The 19027-nt window shown below is 42.3% G+C and overlaps 1 protein-coding gene and 1 non-coding gene across 3 annotated transcripts in view; one reads left to right on the plus strand and one right to left on the minus strand.

Moving 5' to 3' along the window:
- The window catches only part of USPL1 (ubiquitin specific peptidase like 1), a 39537-nt gene extending 34520 nt beyond the window's left edge, over positions 1-5017 (plus strand). For both annotated transcript variants that reach the window (XM_011967825.1, XM_011967824.1), the window contains one exon: positions 2948-5017. In XM_011967825.1, coding sequence (XP_011823215.1) covers positions 2948-4830 — 1883 coding nt within the window. In that variant the 3' untranslated portion in view covers positions 4831-5017. The remainder of the gene's footprint in view (positions 1-2947) is intronic.
- Positions 5018-18846: 13829 nt separating this feature from the next.
- On the minus strand, positions 18847-18920 carry TRNAN-GUU. Its single transcript has one exon. It is a non-coding gene; the product is annotated as a tRNA-Asn (tRNA).
- Positions 18921-19027: the final 107 nt, after the last annotated feature.

Raw genomic sequence — 19027 nt, forward strand, 5'->3', positions numbered from 1 at the left:
TTTATTTTATTATTATTATTTTTTATTTTTGAGACAAGGTCTCACTGTATTGCCTAGGCTGTTCTCAAACTCCTGGGCTCAAGTGATCCTCCTACCTCAGCCTCCTGAGTAGCTAGGACTACAGGCACATGCTATGGCAATACTGTTTTAAACATTGTTTTCAAGGCTCCCCAGGTAATTCCAGTGTGGGTCATGTGGTAGAGAACCACTGACACAGGCAAACAAAAGATACATAAAGTTTTCTATTTAATGAGTAGGTGCAGGTAGTAGATAAGAGTGTAGCCACATAAACCACGTGCTTAATGAACAGTTTTGTTTTGTGTGTATGTGAGGGATTAGCAGATCTCTTAGTATATTTTGTTTTCCCTTTTGAAACTTATCAGAGAATTCATTTGTCTGTTACGCGACTAATGCTCTCGGTTTACTTTTTTTTTAATATCATGTTTTTTTTTGAGATGGAGTTTTGCTCTTGTTGCCCAGGCTGGAGTGCATTGGCGCAATCTTGACTCACCGTCACCTCTGTATCCTGGGTTCAAGTGATTCTCCTGCCTCAGCCCCCTGAGTAGCTGGAATACAGGCATGCACCACCATGCCCGGTTAATTTTGTGTTTTTAGTAGAGATGGGGCTTCTCCATGTTGGTCAGGTTGGTCTCGGATTCCTGACCTCAGGTGACCCACCCGCCTCGGCCTCCCAACGTGCTGGGATTACAGGCATGAGGCAGCGCACCCAGCTATATCTTATATTTTAATAAATATTTTAATTTGGTCTGTAAACTTTTCTCTTTGGCGAATGTGTTTTAAGTCTGTGTTGAGTCCTAGACCTTTGTTGTTCTCAGATAGTCACTAGTGATGCCTTAACATTAACCAGCCTGTTGGTAACTAAATTGGCCTGAATTGACAACTAAGGAAAGGTCTCTTTCTCCTTTCTTAATCTTCGCATTCCTTAAGATTAGTTCTTTGTAGGAAGCCTTGAAGCCTGGTGGCAAGTATCCTTTTTCCCTCACAATCTTAAGTTCTTTCTCAGCATTAAAAAATGACTATGGGAGATATGTCAAACGAGTTTTCTATGTGTGCTCTGAGAAATCTTTTTTCAAAAAAGGATAGATGCACGTGTAAGGAAAAGAGAAACTGAGTGTACTTTCAATATTTAAGATTAAGTGTTTCTAAACATGTTTTGCAACATAAAATGATGACCACTGTGTTGGTCATTACTTCTCTACTGCTAAAATAATGTTTTCTAAAAGAATATACTCCTTAGAAAAAATACAGTACTTTGGGTGCGCACTATTGTAATCCAAGGAATAGGAAATGTTTTGTAGTAAGTACGACGGTGTTTGACATCATAATTTATTAATTTATCACATTTGCTTTCGTAGAAATGGAGTAAGCTGCGTATTTGCTGTGCCACGATTGCCATGACATCACACTTCTTGTATCTATTTCTGTTTCATAGATATGTAGATACTGATACATACAGTGGAAGTGTGGATTGTTTTGATAAGTTTCTAATGAAAGTACAGATATTTGTTGATTATTTATTAGAAGTTGTTACTCATCCAAGCCTGTGGTTAGCTTTCCCCAAATTATCATGTGGTAGTAAGTAAACTGTAAAGAAATGTACCCTCCCTTAACCCCACACCACCTGTTAGCACCTAGTCAGCTTCCTTTACATCTCAGCCGTACTTTTTGTATTTTTTTGTTGTAGTGGTAAAATATATGTAACATAAAATTTACCATTTTAATATTTGTAAGTGTACAATTCATTGGTGTTGAATACATTGTGTGCAGCCACAATGCTGTGCAACCACTATCACCATCAGGACTTTTTCATCAACCCAAACAGAAACTACTCATTAAACAATAACTCTGCATCCTCCCACCCCAAAACCCTGGTAACCACTATTCTACTTTCTGTCTCTGTGAATGTGTCTATTCTAGGTACCTCATAGAAGTGGAATCATACATTATTTGTCCTTTTGTGCCTGGCTTATTTTACTCAGCATATTTTCAAGATTCATTTGTATTGTGGCATGGAGCAGAATGTCATTCCTTTCTAAGGCTGAATAGTATTTTATGTATTATCCATTTATCTGTTATGGACATTTGACTATTGTGAATAATGCTCTGAACATTGCTGGACAAGGAACTGAAAGTCCCTGCTTTTCGTTCTTTTTGGTATCTACCTACAAGAGGAATTGCAGGGTCTTAATGGTAATTCTGTGTTTAACTTTTGCCAGACTGTTTCCACAGCAGTTGTGCCATTTTACATCCCCACCAGCATTACACAAGGATTCCAATTTCTTCACATCCTTGGCAACATTTGCTATTTTCTGTTTTTTTGTTTGTTTGTTTTTGTTTTTGTTTTTAAAGGAATGGTTTAAACAGGTTCCCTTCTTACTCCTCATTCATGCTTTAGTTGACTACGTAAGGACCCCTGTCCCTACTGCACCACTGAAATTGTGCAGGCAAAATAACTGCCAGCGACCACACTGCTACAAGTAATGGACTTTTCCCAAGTTTTGTATTAATATTTCAGTATTTGGCAGTGCATCCTACTCCTAGTTTTTAAACTCTTCCCTTGTCATCCATCATCTCATTCTCTCTTGACAAATGTGAAAATGGAAGCTCCAAAATAAGAATTAAAACGAATATTGATCCTTCAGGTAACAAGCTTCATTTATCATGAAAATTTATATATATGAAACATTCTGTTTTCTGATGTTATTGGATAAATTAGGTGATAACCAAATTCTAAGTTCCAAAAGTTAAATATACTCCGTCTAAGGACTTTAACATGGCAGACGACGGTGACAAGGTCAAGACCATGTTTTAGAGTCTTCTCCTTTGGTGGGTATTCAGTGATACAGCAGCTGAAAAGGCCAGAAGAAAGTTAACCTAGGATGGTGGTTTTTGGATATCTAACTTTCACTTTTTTCCCATCCTCCAGGAAGTTGGCTGGAATGTGATGACTTAAAAGGCCCATGTTCTGAAAGGCACAAGAAATTTGAAGTTCCTGCTTCAGAGATACATATTGTTATCTGGGAAAGAAAAACATCCCAAGTGACAGATAAAGAAGCTGCCTGCCTTCCACTTAAAAAGACTAATGACCAACACGCTCTCGGTAATGAGAAACCAGTATCTTCAACATCGTGTTCTGTGGGTGATGCTGCCTCAGCTGAAACAGCCTCAGTAACTCACCCTAAAGATACATCAGTTGCCCCTCATACTTTTTCACAGGACACAGCTGTAACTCATGGAGATCATTTACTTTCAGGTCCAAAAGATTTGGTTGACAATAATATTTTACCTTTGACACTTGAAGAAACTATCCAGAAAACAACCTCAGTTTCACAGTTAAATTCTGAAGCTTTCCTGTTAGAAAGTAAACCTGTAGCAGAAAATACAGGAATTCTCGAAACAAATACTTTGCCATCACAAGAATCACTAATGGCTTCTTCAGTATCAGCTCCATGTCATGAAAAGCTTATCCCAGACCAATTTGTGGACATAAGTTTTCCATCCCGAGTTGTAAATACAAACATGCAGTCAGTACAGCTGAATACAAAAGACACTGTAAATACTAAATCTGTGAATAATACTGATGCTACTGGTCTTTTACAGGGAGTGAAGTCAGTAGAAATTGAGAAGGACGCTCAGTTACAACAATTCCTTACACCAAAAACCGAACAATTAAAACCAGAACACGTCACATCTCAGGTATCTAATTTGAAGAAAAAAGAAACTACAGCGGATTCTCAAACCACATCTAAGTCATTACAGAATCAGTCTCTGAAAGAAAATCAGAAGAAGCCATTTGTGGGAAGTTGGGTTAAAGGCTTAATAAGCAGGGGTGCTTCTTTTATGCCACTCTGTGTTTCAGCTCATAATAGAAACACTATAACTGATTTACAACCTTCAGTTAAAGGGGTAAATAATTTTGGTGGCTTTAAAACTAAAGGTATAAACCAGAAGGCCCGCCACGTATCCAAGAAAGCGCGTGGGAGTGCAGGTAAGCCTCCTCCCATCAGTAAGCCACCACCAGGCCCTCCATCGTCTAATGGCACAGCTGCCCACCCACATGCTCATGCTGCTTCAGAAGTTTTGGAAAAGTCTGGAAGCACCTCGTGTGGAGCTCAACTCAACCACAGTTCTCATGGAAATGGTCTTTCTCCAGCAAACCATGAAGACTTGGTGGAAGGTCAGATTCATAAACTCCGTCTAAAACTTCGTAAAAAGCTAAAGGCAGAAAAGAAGAAATTAGCTGCTCTTATGTCTTCCCCGCAAAGCAGAACAGTTCCAAGTGAAAATCTAGAACAGGTGCCCCAGGGTGGGTCTCCAAATGATTGTGAATCAATAGAGGACTTGTTAAATGAGCTACCATATCCAGTTGATACTGCCAGTGAGTCTGCATGCACCACTGTTGCTGGTGTTTCCCTGTATGGTAGTCAAACTCATGAAGAAATTTTAGCGGAATTATTGTCTCCTACAACTGTTTCAACAGAGCTGTCAGAAAATGGGGAAGGCGACTTTAGGTATTTGGGAATGGGAGATGGTCATATCCCACCACCAGTACCAAGTGAATTAAATGATGTTTCCCAGAACACACATCTGAGACAGGAACATAATTATTGTAGCCCCACCAAGAAAAATCCATGTGAAGGTCAGCCAGACTCTCTGACAAATAATGCCTGCGTTAGAACATTAAACTTGGAGAGTCCCATGAAGACTGATATTTTCGATGAGTTTTTTTCCTCCTCAGCATTAAGTGCTTTAGCAAATGACACATTAGACCTACCTCATTTTGATGAATATCTGTTTGAGAATTATTGAATTAATGCTTGTTAACTTTTTTTCATATATTTATTCTTAGAAGAACTTACTATGTGTTCAGGTAGTGTTTATACACTGGACTTGTGTAATTACTTGTGTAATGACGATGAACAAAATGCAAGGTTTGACCTTTGGTTCTGCCCATTAAGCATGTAATCTGTCTTACAAATTAAAATCATTTAATGTGGTCTCCTTTTTGGTTTTATTTTGTTCTTGTTGAGAGTATGAGAATTTCAAAATGTTAAAGGTGAAAAGTGGCATCAGTTTCTGACAGTTTGTACAGTTGGATGCGTTAACGTTTTAGATTTGAAGTTTTGGTTATGTTAATGTTACGAGTGATCTTTGGGGTGGTTTTCTTCCTCTGGAAACCTGTTGCTGGTTGGCACCTTTCCCCGTGGTGCCCGAGTTCTTGTCCTGCATCCAGGTATGCAGACGAAGGGTGAAGTAGATGAAGAGTAGCTTTATCTAGTGTGAGAACAGCTCAAGGAGACCCACAGTGGGTAGCTCCCCTCTGTAGGCAGGCAAGTCATCCCTCAAGTGTTCAGCTCTTAGCAGAGAAAAGGCCCTGGAGAGAGTAACTCTTCTCAGCTCTCAGCAGAGAAAAAGCCCCGGAGAAGGTAGCTTGTGTTCACAGGCAGGTTTCCAGAGGTCTGCTGCTCTCAGGAGAGAGGAGGCCCTGGAAAGGATAGTTTCTCTCCATAGGCAGGTGGTTCTGCTGTCTCTGCAGGTCTCTGAAGCGCTTAGCAGAGAGGGTATCTCCTCCCTGTTGCTGGTCATCCCACCCTCTGCTCAGCTGTGGCTGAGCCCAGGGCTTTTTATGGGCCTCTGTGGGGAGGAAGTACATACTGACTGGCCCATGGGTGGCCACAGGTGAGTCTAGAAAAGGCACCAGTTCCCACTCCTATAGGTGGGACTGGCAGCCTGGCCCCCAGCCCTCACGCCCTCCCTGTTCGTGGCTTCTAGGTTTCCCCCACTGCTTTGATCCAAGAGCCGCTGCCAACAGCAGGGAGAAGCCAAGCAGCGGGGACACGCACTTCCTAACCTGCAAAAGCAGGCCCCCAGAAGTGCAGGGATGCCTGAGTCTGCAGCCGCACCCAGGAGGGCGGGGATCCTGCCTGCTCCAGGGAACGGGCGGCCCCAGCCATGCCTGGCTGCTGCAGCTGCAATGATAGCAGGCTGGCTGGAGCACCTGCCACCATCATTAGTTCAAGAGTTGATGCAAATTTAAGTTGTATACGGTATACGAATGTATGACAGTTTTCCTTATGGTTGTGTGGCCTTCTATAAGAGCCTACACCTGTTTGTTACACCAGTAGAGTGCTGTGGAATGTAAACTTTCCCTATATCACTTATCTCCTTTATCTCTTCATACAGAGGAAGGCAGGAAACCTTATTACTTGAACTTTAGTAATGTTAAGTGATCAATAAATCTATAAACAAATCGATAACAGAAAAAAGTTACCTATTTTTGGGATGATGTACAAAAAGTTTACATGTTATCACAAATACCATCTTTTTTCCCAAGACATTTACTTCTGTAACCAACGTGGGACACCATCTCACAGTTGTATTTTGGGAGAGAATAATAACCAGTGCTTATAAGGCTTGTTATATGTTGGTAGTTAGATAGATGTTATTTCGTTTAGACCTCAACATTCCTGTGAGTGACATACTTTTATCACATCTTACAGATAAGGAGACCGTACTTAGTTGTGGAGCTGAGATTGAGTAGAGTGGCTACCATAGCATTTGAGTGCTGAGCTTACCAACATATGTTCCACTCCTCAGGCTTCATTTAAAGTAGGATGCCCAAACAGCACCACCGCCCTAGAGATTGGAGTTAACAGCAGTACTTGCTGAGGTTTAAGCCTGGCAGCCAGTGTCCATGCAGAAAAATTATTTGCTAGGGACTCAGTACTTCATAATTTGTCAAATTTACGCCTAAGCTTCCGTGTTTTATTTATTTATTTATTTATTTTTTCCTGACAAAAGTAGTGCATATTGTCAAGGAAAAACTAGGAAAATACAAAAAAAAAAAAAAGATTTTTGAATACTTAGTGATAGCGACTACAAACATTTTCCTATTTTATGCATATAGACTTTAAATAAAAATGAGATCCTATTGTATCTGTTTTTATGGATAACCATTGTTTCACTAATGTTTTAAAACTCTGAGGTCATTTATACTGTCTTGCCATTGTTAATTGCAGCAGGTATCCTTGTTGATAAATTTTTGCATGGATCCAAGTTTTGTTTTCCAGGAGTGGAGTTGCTTGGTCAAGGGAAATGCACATTTAAGGTTTTTTGATGATTGCATGACTGACTTCCCTGGGCCCTCGCCAACACTAGGTAGTAGTATTGAGAGGAGCAGGGAACCAACCCTGGCTGCTCCATGATTACCAGTGAGCCTGAACATTTTCTATAACTATTGTCCACTAGAGTTTTTTTGTGTGTGTGTGTGTTGGGGGGGGTGGTAGGGGAGGATTTAAGAATTGCCCATCCTTTGCTTGTACTAATTATCTTTTCAACAAATATTTCTAGATTACTGCTAAGGACCAAGCACTGTTATAAACCTGAGATAAGGCAGTACACTAGAAGGAAATCCCTGCTCCTTTTGAGTTTGCCTTCCAAAGATGGAGATCAATATATAATGTTAGATGGTAATAGGAGATACATACAGTTGACTTGTGTCGTTTTTAGTAGTTACGGTCAATAAAGTCGCCTTGAACACTGAATTAGCGTAAACTGAAATACTGTTCCTAGGAGAAACAGGTTCCTGCTACCCTGTGGTCATGACATTTTTGTGAAACAATCACTATATAAGCTTTTTTGTTTCTGTTTAAAGACGTTATTTGATCTATATGGTTGATTCTTTACATTAACATGGCCAACAGCACTGTAACTCAGCCTGAACAAAGCTTATCTAACACATGATGTTCTCCATAAGGCACACCATAGCCTCCTGTGCTTAGGAACACTAAACGGCACTTCAGCACTGCACTTGAGGACGTTTTAAAAACAGTGAAATCAAAAAGCACCCCAAAAAAGCAAAAATAACAAAAAGACACTAAATAGCCCCCCTCCGCCCCCAAAAATACACTTGTTTACAGTGTGAACTGAAAGAGGAAGGTGGAGTATTGAGTTGTTTGACCTCAGCTGGAAATGTGCACGTCATGTGACTCACATTTTTCTCTGTTCTGTGCATGCATGTCCACAAATGACCACAAGAAGCACTGAAAGCATTGATTTTTAGGGTTACAAATTAATTTTAGCAAGTAGAATTCACAAATACGGAATCTGTGAGTAATGAGGACTGATTCTTATCATGTCAGATGGCACTAAATACTACGGAGAAGAGGAGTGGATGAGAGGGAGAAGTATTTTAGACTAGGTAGACTTGGAAGATTTCTTGGAGGTGGGTGACGTTTGAGAAGAGGCTTCAATCAAGTTACGGAGTTCACCATGTGATTGCAGGAAGAGCGTTCCCGGAGAGCAAAAGTCATGAAGAGTGAGTGTTAGGCATGTGTCTGGTCTGGTCGGGCTGCTATAACAAAATACCTTAGACTGGGTAAAAATGTATAAATAATAGAAGTGTATTGCTTACAGTTCTGGAAGCTGGGAAGTCAAAGATCAAGGTATCAGCACATTCTGGTGATAGCTGCTCTATTTCCTGGCTGGTTCCTCTCACTGTGTCCTCACATGGCGTAAGAGGGGCACAGAGCTCTTAATGTAACCATCTCTCCAGTGGCCCCATCTCTTAGTACTGTTGGATTGGGGATTTAGACTTCACTAATTTTGGGGGAACACAAACATTGAGACCACAGCAGCGTGACTGAGGACAAGGAAGAGGCCAGTGTGGTTGAGCAGAGTGATCAGGGAAGGAGAGTTAGGACATGAGTAAAGAGGCTGGCAAACACCAGACCTTATGTGGCTTTGTAGGCCATAGTGAGGACTTTGTCTAAGCTGAGAATAATAACCTCAGGAAAGTTTCAGGCAAGAGGGTAACATGGTTTGGTCTGGGTTTTAAAAGGATCACTGAAATGGGGAGACTGTCTGCAGATGGTCTGAATAGGAGTCCTAGTCTATTACAATGTCCTTGGAGTTTAGGGTGGTAACTGGAGGTGTTCAAGAGTAGTTGGATCATTGCTGCATTTCAAAAGTAGAGCCAACACGATGTGTGCATTGGCTGTGAGGTAGAAGAGGAGTCAAAATGAATTCCAGGTTTTATTGACTGAGCAAATGTGCTATTTCCTGAGATGGGTCAGATTTGGGAAGGAGAATTTAAAGGGGATAAGATAATCCCATTTGGAGTGTGTTAAGTGTGAGATTCCTATTTGACTTCCAAGTGGAGATGATTTAATAGGAAGATAGATCTGCAACACTAGAGATCAGCGGAGAGGGACACACTGGACATAGCCATTTGGGAATTAGGAGTGTGTGGATCATGGTATAGGATGGGGTCATTAGGGACTTAAAACAGCTCTGGAGAACAAAAATGGGGCCTTGATCTTGGACTTCCTGGTTTACAGAACTGTGAGCAACATATATATATATATATATGTTCTTTTGTTTTTGTTTTTGTGTTTTTTTTTGAGACAGAGTCTTGCTCTGTCATCCAGGCTGGAGTGCAATGGCATGATCTCGGCTCACTGCAACCTCCACTTCGTGATTCAAGCAATTCTGGTGCCTAAGCCTCCAAGTGGTTGGGACTACAGGCGTACGACACCACGCCCGACTAATTTCTGTGTTTTTGGTAGAGACGGGGTTTTGCCATGTTGGCCAGGCTGGTCTCAAACTCCTGACCTCAAGTGATCTGCCCACCTTGGCCTCCCAAAGTGCTCGGATTATAGGCGTGAGTCACCATGCCCAGCCTAAATTTCTAATATTTATAAATTATCCAGTCTGAGATATTTTGTGATAGCACCAAGCAGCCCAAGGCAAAGGCCAAGCACACTCGCTCCTCCTGACTTCTGCTCTTGTGGAATGTTTCTCCTTTAGTCACATGGGTTGCCTGCCTAGCTTCATTCAATAGGAGTGTGGTGCCCTGAAAATACAAGGAAGAATGCTTTTCTTTTTTCTTTTTTTTTAATGGAAGGGATGATTATCTGTCAGATGCTGCTGAAGAAGAGTAATAGGAGGACTGAGAATTGGCCACTGGCTCTGGCAATAGAGAAGTCCCCGCTAACTCCACATGAATGGTTTCACATGAACGAGTGTGAGTGGGCTCAAGAGAAGGGATGGTGAGAAAGTGGAGCTATGGACTCACTGTTGAAACATTTTCTGGTGCCTCGTGGGGCAATGTGAGGTCAAGGATTTTGTTACTGTTCTGAAGATGGGAGAGGCTGATGCATGGATGTTGTAGTGAGAGAAGGGGCACTTGCGGGAGGAAACTTCTCCAGGGATGGGATCCAGTGTCTAAGAGGAGGTGGTGTGACCCTAAGAGCTAGAAAAATTATTTTATTAATAGGAAAGACAAAGTACTTAGGCTCAGATGGTAGGAGATTTGCTGATAAAAGAATGAGAAAGGTCTCTTCTGATTATTAGGGAAATAAATGGATCATCAGCTGAGGGTATGAGGGGAGGAGGAGTTGAACATGGAGGAAGACAGGTGTGAAACATTGGTCTCAGAATGGAGAGCTAATTGAATAGGGACATGCAGTGGGCTTGCTAAGCTGTGCAGAGAGCCCATGGGAAGTTTATGGTCATCAATTTAATGGACACCAGCTAAGATGGTGGTTTGTTTTCCTCCAGTCGTGTTTAACTGCTCAGGTGCAGGACAGAGAGAGTAAGTGTGAAGTTAGTTTCAGCCAGCGTAGAGGAATTGTCAGGCAAATAGGACAAGGAGATAGAGGAGAAAAGGAATGAAAGCTTCCTGCAAGGGTAATGATTGTAGGGATGGATAAGTAAGGAACACCGGAAGTGGCTGTCTGCTGAGTGGTGGCAGAGCTCAGTGGATTGGAGCAAGGTTCAAACAATGGCAGAGAGGCACTTGTGGAGGAAGTAAGCTGGCTAGAAAGTATTGTGCTTGAAATTAAGCTTCCAGGTGATGACAAGTCGGAAGTACGACAAGGAAACTGCAGGGCCAGAGTTGGCAAGAATTTGTGGAAAATGAGGAGAAAGAGGCACCAAGAGGTCGGGATGGCACATGGGTTGTCTCTGTGCAAGTCAAAGTCATCTAAATGGCAGCAGTGACCCTAGCAGAAAGAAATATACAGTGAACCAGAGCAAAAATCCTCAAGGACAGGCAGAATGCCATGAAAACAGCAGATGACAGCCAAAGGAGCAGGGCAAGGGTTCAGTCCAAAGTACTTCAGAGCCACTGGAGGGTTGAGTGGGCAGGGGAGGGAGTGGCTGAAATGGCAACAGGGAAGAACCTCTCTCATCTCCAGGCCCAGTAGTATGTGGAATGTGGGAGATAAGACAGCCACCACTGGCCAGGGCTGTAGAGGGACACTCAGCGAATATTCAGGTTCCACTTAGCACGAGGGCAGGGAAGGAATGGTTGGCAGAAAAAATCTGGGACAATCGGATTAAGGACAGACCACACATTCCAAAAGGCACCGTGGGAGGGTCAGGGGGCAAGGTTAGGTCTAGGCTTCAATTTCTGGGAGGTTCAGTCTTCACAGGGTGACAGAGATCAACAAGAGTACAGCTTAGGCCGGGTGCAGTGGCTCATGCCTGTAGTCTCAGCACTTTGGGAGGCCAAGGCAGGCGGATCGCTTGAAGCCAGGAGTTGGAGACCAGTTTGACCAACACGGCGAAACCCTATCGCTACGAAAAATACAAAAATCAACCGGGGGTAGTGGTGCGCGGCTGTAGTCCCAGCTACTCAGGAGGCTGAGGCAAGAGAATCACTTGAACCTGGAAGGCAGAGGTTGCAGTGAGCTGAGATCGTGCCACTGCACTCCAGCCTGGGCGACAGAGTGAGACCCTGTCTCGAAAACAACAACAACAACAACAAAGAAAAGAGTGCAGCTTATGACGGGTCTCCTGAGGAGAGGGTTTGTGGGATTCACCTGCCTCTCAAAATGCTGGGACTATGGGCGTGAGCCACCACACCCAAGCGGGGGAGGTGAGTTCTAATTGTTGTATCTCTCTTGGGATTGGCCTCCTGGGCAGTTTAAAAGGCAAGGCAAGGAATCTTTTGAAGAAAGAGACTGGGGGTAGGGTGTGTCTGAGCAAGAAGTGTGAGAAGCTCTGTGGGCCTACCTTCAGACTTGGGGTCCTTGAAATGGGATCTCATTTATACCAGCTCTAGGTGTAACGATATTAAATCTTCTCTGTCATTTGGCAATTTTGGTTTATGCTTGATCATCATTTTTAATGTTTCAACATGTAGAAGTTTAATCTTATTTCACATTCTTTTCCTTCTGGCATCATGTTTTTTAGCAAGATTGTTTCCACCAAAAAAAAATATGTATCTTCTAATGAAACTACGTTTCTTTTTTTTCCTTTGCTTTCTCTTTTGGTGTATGAATCTTTAATTATTTGTAATGTATTTTGATGTGTAACATTGAAGTTTCTATTTTGTACTATTTTTTCCCCAAATAGTAAACTTATTGTTCAAATACTTATTGAACAACCTGCGCTATTCTTTAACCATTTAGAATACACCATTCACATATCTTTCATACTACATTTAATAACTTTTTAAAATTTAAAAACATTTATTCTACTGATGTATTTATTTTGAGACCAGGTTATGAAACTGGCTAATTTTTGTGTTTTTGGTAAATACTGAAATTCATTATGTTGCCAAGGCTGGTCTCGAACTCCTGGGCTCAAGCAATCTGCCCGCCTTGGCCTCTCAAAGTGCTGGGATTACAAGTGTGACCCACCACACCCAGCCAACAAATGTTATTTGTTATTACATTTAATTCCCATAGTACGTTGAAATTATCAGGGAAAATTTTTCAGTGATCTATTATTGAATGCCAAATTAAAAATGTAAATGCAATGATTCAATAACATTTTTTCAGAAGAAAAAAGGCCAGGAGGAAGGTCTATTAAGTTTTAGCCAAACTTTCATCCACCTAACATATCACGGTCATGCACTGTGTAAGTCAGGAAAAGAGTAAGAAAAGTAAAAGATACAATTGATCAGAGAGTTTTGCTGGATACTATAGAAGAAATCAACACAAAATGGAACAGCCTCTTCAAGCTTAGAGTCAGAGGCTGTAATCCAAAAGACTATAGTCAGAGGCCATAGGGCCAAAAGACATGCGTTATGGCATTGGAGGAAGAGGATGCTTTGGGAGTTCATGGTAGAAGAGGCGGAACCAATCTAGTGGATTAAAGAAAGTAGCCCAAAGTTACATTAAACTAATGCCTAAATTCTGAGCTGTTTTCAGAGGCAATGCCTGTTTGGGCACCCCTGCCACGTGTAAAGAGTCACCCACGGTTCGTGGACTCTGAACAGGCCTGCACAGTGAACGTATCTGGCACTGTTTGTCTGTCTGTTTTAGCTGTATTGAGTAAAATTTAAAGAGACCATTATTTTGCTCCTGCCCGAGGCCCAAAGAACAGACCAAACCTGAATGGCTTCACTTGTCCTAGGTGCTATGTACTCAAATTGAACTTTGAAACAGGTCGATTTTTCAAAAAAAAGCATAAGATTCACAGCAACCAATTAGAAGAGGCCCGGTCAACCTGAGCCAGCATGATGAGGCTCTTCTGCTTTAATCCTACAAGGAAAGAAACTCTGAAATGACCAATCTACTTTTATTCTTGGTTTCTGCTTTCTTTGGTCTATTTCTGCCTATGAAACCTATCTCCTCTGCTCAGCTCACTGAAGTACCCTTCTATTTATAGATGGGATGCTGCCCAACTCATGTATCACTAGTAAAAGCCAATTAAATTATTACACTCGATTTGTTGGAATTTTGCTGTTTTGACAGCTTTTCAAAGACACCAAGAGGTTCACATCCCTATTTCCCCAGCCAGTGTTCCCTCAGGGAACCACGGAAGAAGCAAGGGCGGCTGAAAGCCCCTTAGGATGCTTCTAAGTACCGCACATCCATGAAAAGGCACTTACTAACATTTGCAGGATAGCAAAGCACTGCAGTGACGATAAATCTGGTATTGGAGAAGTTCAAAATAATCAGTAGATTAACACAGAAGCCAGAGCTCCTAGGGAGAAAAGGAACCCTATGGAATACTGCAAATCTGAAAGCGAACACGCATTTCCTGTTTAGGTAGCGCAAGCATGTAAAAGCTTGGTAAAGTATCCTTCTTGCCAGCTTTCTCTTTCTTACAAGCCCTTTTACTGGGCTGGGAGGCTGATAGTATCTAAATATGCTGAGGAGGTTCAAGGTCTCCACAACTCACCTGAGAGTGAATGCTCCCCTCGGCCCTAAGGCAATATAAACCAGCCCTATTCAACAGGATAGCGAAATGTTTGCAGTTGTAAACTGATGTCCCATTGGTTGTGGCGCTTGTGGTGTAAAGAATCCCTGTGCTTGGTAATTAATAGAGAAATTCTATATTTTAAACTTCAGTTCTATATTGGCTCTTATCCATGGCAGATTTTCACCTATGTGATTATTTATTTATTTTGAGCCAGAGTCTCCCTTTGTCACCCAAGCTGGAGTGCAGTGGTGCAATCTTGGCTCACTGCAGCCTCTGCCTCTTGGGCTCAAGCAATTCTTCTGCCTCAGCCTCAGCACGAGTAGCTTGGACTACAGGTGCACGCCGCCATGCCGGGCTAATTTTTTGTATTTTAGTAGAGACAGGGCTCTACTGGTCTTGAATTTCTGAGCTTAGGCAATCCGCCCGCCTTGGTCTCCCCAAGTGCTGGTATTACAGGTGTGAGCCACCGTGTCTGGCCCTATGTGATATTTTTTACAGTGAATTCCAATGATTAGACCTATAGTCAAGTATAAGTGAATATATCATTCAATTAAGTATAAACCATCATTATGCTCATATTCACACATATGATAATATGCTCAGTTTATTGCTAAGGTAATTCAGAATCTCTTTATTTTGAAGTGTTCATTTGATATACCTGTTTGGGAATAACTAGTTTGTCATCTTTGACAGACAGTAATTTTTGTTGTTTTCCTTTTACTAAAAAAGCATGGTGAAAAATGGCTCCATTTCTGTGAGAGGTAACTAAAATATGGCAATTTGCTGGGTGTCATTAAAGTAACTCACAAGGAAAAAAAATGCAAATTGGTATCTGCTGATGGAGTAAATCTCTGTGCAAGTGACTCTGAAAGGATCAATATATTAAAGCCCTTCCCAGCTGGTCATTCCAGATTGTAACAATAAAGCATTAAGTGTTAAAACCTCAAAGTAGCTTTTTTTTTGGTCCCCTTTATTATTAATTTTATAGACCTACTTAATTACTAAGCCAAAAAAAAAAAAAAATCAAACTTGTTTCTCTTTGTGACTTGTCAATAGTATTAAACTATTCTGGTTTTAATTTTTGTGTTACCTTAAAGTCTCCGGTTTAGTCATTTTTCCGTACCTAAACACTTCAGATTTGACATGCTTTGTGGCCTTTGTCAGTAGCTAGAATGTAAATCCAATAAATAAAGTAAAAGCCAGGTCTTCAAAATCTGGGGGCCAAGAACTCTGCTTTAGAGGGCCTGTGACTCTCTCGGACGCTGTGAACAAAATCTCATCTCTGAATATGGATATTTTAGGGAGAGGGTCTTTAGGTTGTCATTTGGATTTTCACAGTGCTCCATGTACCCAGAAGGTAGTCTCTTGGGCAATTTGACTTCAATAAATGAAGTTTCACTGAAACCTAAAATGAAATCTCACTGAAAAACAAAAACCAATGAAAGATGCTTTTTTATGGATTAAAAACAAAACAAAACAAAAAACACCTCAAAGCCAAAGATTCTTTCTGAAATCAGGTTCTAGGTTCCAGAGCAACTCCATGGTAGGGAATCAGCAGCATGGAAGGTAAGCTAAGAGTTTGGACAATTTGTAATATTTATTCCTAGGTTTCTTTAAGACCCTTTCAGATTTTGAATTCCTATTAGTAGCGTCAGCCAGGCTCTAAATGTAAGCATCACCGTAGACACCTCCCTCCTGCTGCCGCCCCCAAGACTTGCCCAATTTTGCCTTGAATTTCACCCACACTGCCTTCTCCAGGCCCATTTGAGCCCAGAGCCTCGTTGCACCTCCTTGGAAATATAATTTCCTCCTAACTAGTCTCTGATCTACTATTTCCCCTACACTGTTGCCACACCAATCACCTAAAATAATATATTTAATTCTACCCTGAAACAGAAACCTCTAATAAGTTACTTGCTTCCTTGATGGGGTAAAGGAAGCCACATCCTAGGTATTCAAGCACCTTCCAGGAGGTAAGAACATTTCCCCTGCACTGTCTTGAAGTACACTTGTCCTATGTACTGGTTATATTCATTTCTTACCCCCTACTCTCATTTTGTCTCGAATTTTCCTTGGCCTTAAATGGCTCTCGCCTGCCTGTCCACATCTCTCAGGGTTGTTTCAAATCTTCCGTGAAGACTCATAGCCCCAGCCTATGTTGGCCGCTTACTTCGCGGCCTGTGAACATTATTCTGTGGCTGACTTGCTGACACTCCATCAGATGCATTTTTATCTGGTTGTCCATCTGTGAACCATACCCTGAGAAGGCAGAGAGTGCCTCTGCACTGAGCATGTGCTAGGGGACAGGTCTGTGCTAGAGAGGCAAGCACTGCGAATGAAGAACGGGTCCCTACCCTCAAGGAGTTTGTATCTCAGTGGAGGTGACAAGCAGCTCACTATTTCTGGGGGTTGTGGTGACTGCTGGGAGAAGGGGTGTCTACGTCAGATCGAAGCAGCATCGGGGAGGTTCCCTGAGAAGGTGATGTCTCAGTGGATGTCTCCCAGGTAAGTGGGGCAGAGGTGGAGAAGGGCAGAGCAAGGAGAGGCATCTAAGTGGGGCGTGTAAGCCTGCATGGGTCATTCAGGGAACCCTTGGTAACTGCATGTAACTGTGTGAAGCTTTCATGAAGGAACATGGTAGGAGACTAGGGTGTGGACCATACAAGTCCTTTTGCTAAGCTCAAGAATTTGAAATGTATCCTGAACGAAATCCCTTGGAGCCTAAAAATGAGCATTTATAACAGAAGATGATCTCTGCCCCCAAGGAGCTTGTCGCCTAGGGTAAATATATTCAGCTTCAAAGTGGAAGGGCATGTTTTCTAAGTCCCTGTAATTGTAGCGATAGCAAATATTATGCCCTGCATCTTGAAACGTGAAACTAGGTTTGAACAGTACATACATTATCTTATGACCTAATTTCTCCTCATTGTGTTGTTTCCACTATAAGCTACGCAGAAGTGTAGATAGGATGTTTGGAATTTGATGGGCATCAGAAAGATTCCTACCTAGGAACTTTGTTTTTTTGTTTTTTTTTCCCTCTGAGACGGAGCCTTGCTGTGTCATCCAGGCTGGAGTGCAGTGGCACGATCTCACCTCACTGCAACGTCCACCTCCCAGGTTCAAGTGATTGTCCTGCCTCAGCCTCCCGCTGGGACTACAGGTGTGCATTACCATGCCTGGTTAAATTTTTTTTTTTTTTTTTTTTTTTTTTAGATGGCATCTCACTCTGTCGCCCAGGCTGGAGTGCAGTGGCGCGATCTCAGCTCACTGCAAGCTCCGCCTCCTGGGTTCACGCCATTCTCTGACTTGGCCTCCCGAGTAGCTGGGACTACAGATGCCCACCACCACGACCGGCCAACTTCCTGTATTTTCTGGTAGAGACGGGGTTTCACCATGTTAGCCAGTATGGTCTCGATCTTCTGACCTCGTGACCTGCCCGCCTCGGCCTCCCAAAGTGCTGGGATTACAGGTGTGAGTCACCGCGCCCGGCCTGCCTGTTTAATTTTTATATTTTTAATAGAGGCAGGGTTTCACTATGTTAGCCAGGCTGGTCTTGAACTCGTGACCTGGTGATCCGCCCACCTCGGCCTCCCAAAGTACTGGGATTACAGGTGTAAGCCACCACGTCCGGCCTGCAAGAAAATTTTTGAGAGCCACTTTTTCTGTTGCCTGGAATTCCACCGTAAGCACAACGTTGTGTCTCCTTCTCCAGGGCTACTAACTAAACAACAGAGGGTATTGTGTTATCAACAATTATTTGATTGATAACTATCAGCAAACATTTGCCAAGGCATTCCCTTAAAGACAGCCTAGTGACTCTGTTAACTACTCTTTCTTCCAGGCCTCTAAGTTCTGTTGGAGGTAAGTAGATCCCAGAGACAAAGCACCGACCATAGGACCTGAATCTTGGTAGAAATAAATTAAGTCATCATGTGATCATATTATGTGTGTTTCTATCTTTACTTAAAGTCTTACGTGAATATTTTGCTTGAAAAATATGTGTCCTCTGTTAGACCAGAGTTGAAAATATGTCATTCACGAGCTTGTAACAGGAGTCCATACAATTTCTGCTGGAATTTAATTTCAGGGTTAATTCTGTCAGCAATCTAAGGTAAACATGAACATTTTTCCCTAGATTTAAATCCGTTGTCCAAAAGCTGTAACAGATCTTAACTGAATAAACAGTTTCTTAAGATGGTAAGCTTCCATATGCTTTAAAATGACTCCTCTACACGTTTTCATCTGGAAGGCTGCTCATGCTTTTGGAAGGCATGTCTTAAATAACTACACTTGCTTTTCGGTGGTGCCAGATTTTTCTGAGAGTCACCAATGGAATTTATAAATTCACAGGTCAATGAGCAATTGAGTTGATGTTTTGCTATTTCAAAGACTGCCGTTTGTGAGCGTCCTTGGGAAGGCCTCCTGAAGCACACGTGCTTGTTTCCCTTGGATAAGTGGTAGGAAGAAAATCGCCAAACCATGGCTTGCAGTGCAGACACAGCCTTTCCCTTGGGCCCAGCCACTAGGCACCACACATTAAGAGGATATTTGTCTGTCCTTGTCCTAGACACGCTGTGGCGTCATGCTCCTATTCGATTAAAAATCTCATTATTGCAGTTTTAAAATGAACCATCTCGTAAATACCGTCTCGGGAAAACAAACACTGGCCGTCCCTGGGTGGGCTCGAACCACCAACCTTTCGGTTAACAGCCGAACGCGCTAACCGATTGCGCCACAGAGACCCAGTTACTCAGACCTCGCCGCGGTGTGTACAGATTTCCGCGGAGCCGGCAGCGGCTTTCGCCACCCTCGGCGTCGCCACCCCAAGCACTGTCAGAGCAGCGGCGGG

The sequence above is a fragment of the Mandrillus leucophaeus genome, unplaced genomic scaffold (assembly GCF_000951045.1).
Source record: "Mandrillus leucophaeus isolate KB7577 unplaced genomic scaffold, Mleu.le_1.0 Scaffold811, whole genome shotgun sequence".
In the NCBI taxonomy this organism is placed as follows: Eukaryota; Metazoa; Chordata; class Mammalia; order Primates; family Cercopithecidae; genus Mandrillus; species Mandrillus leucophaeus.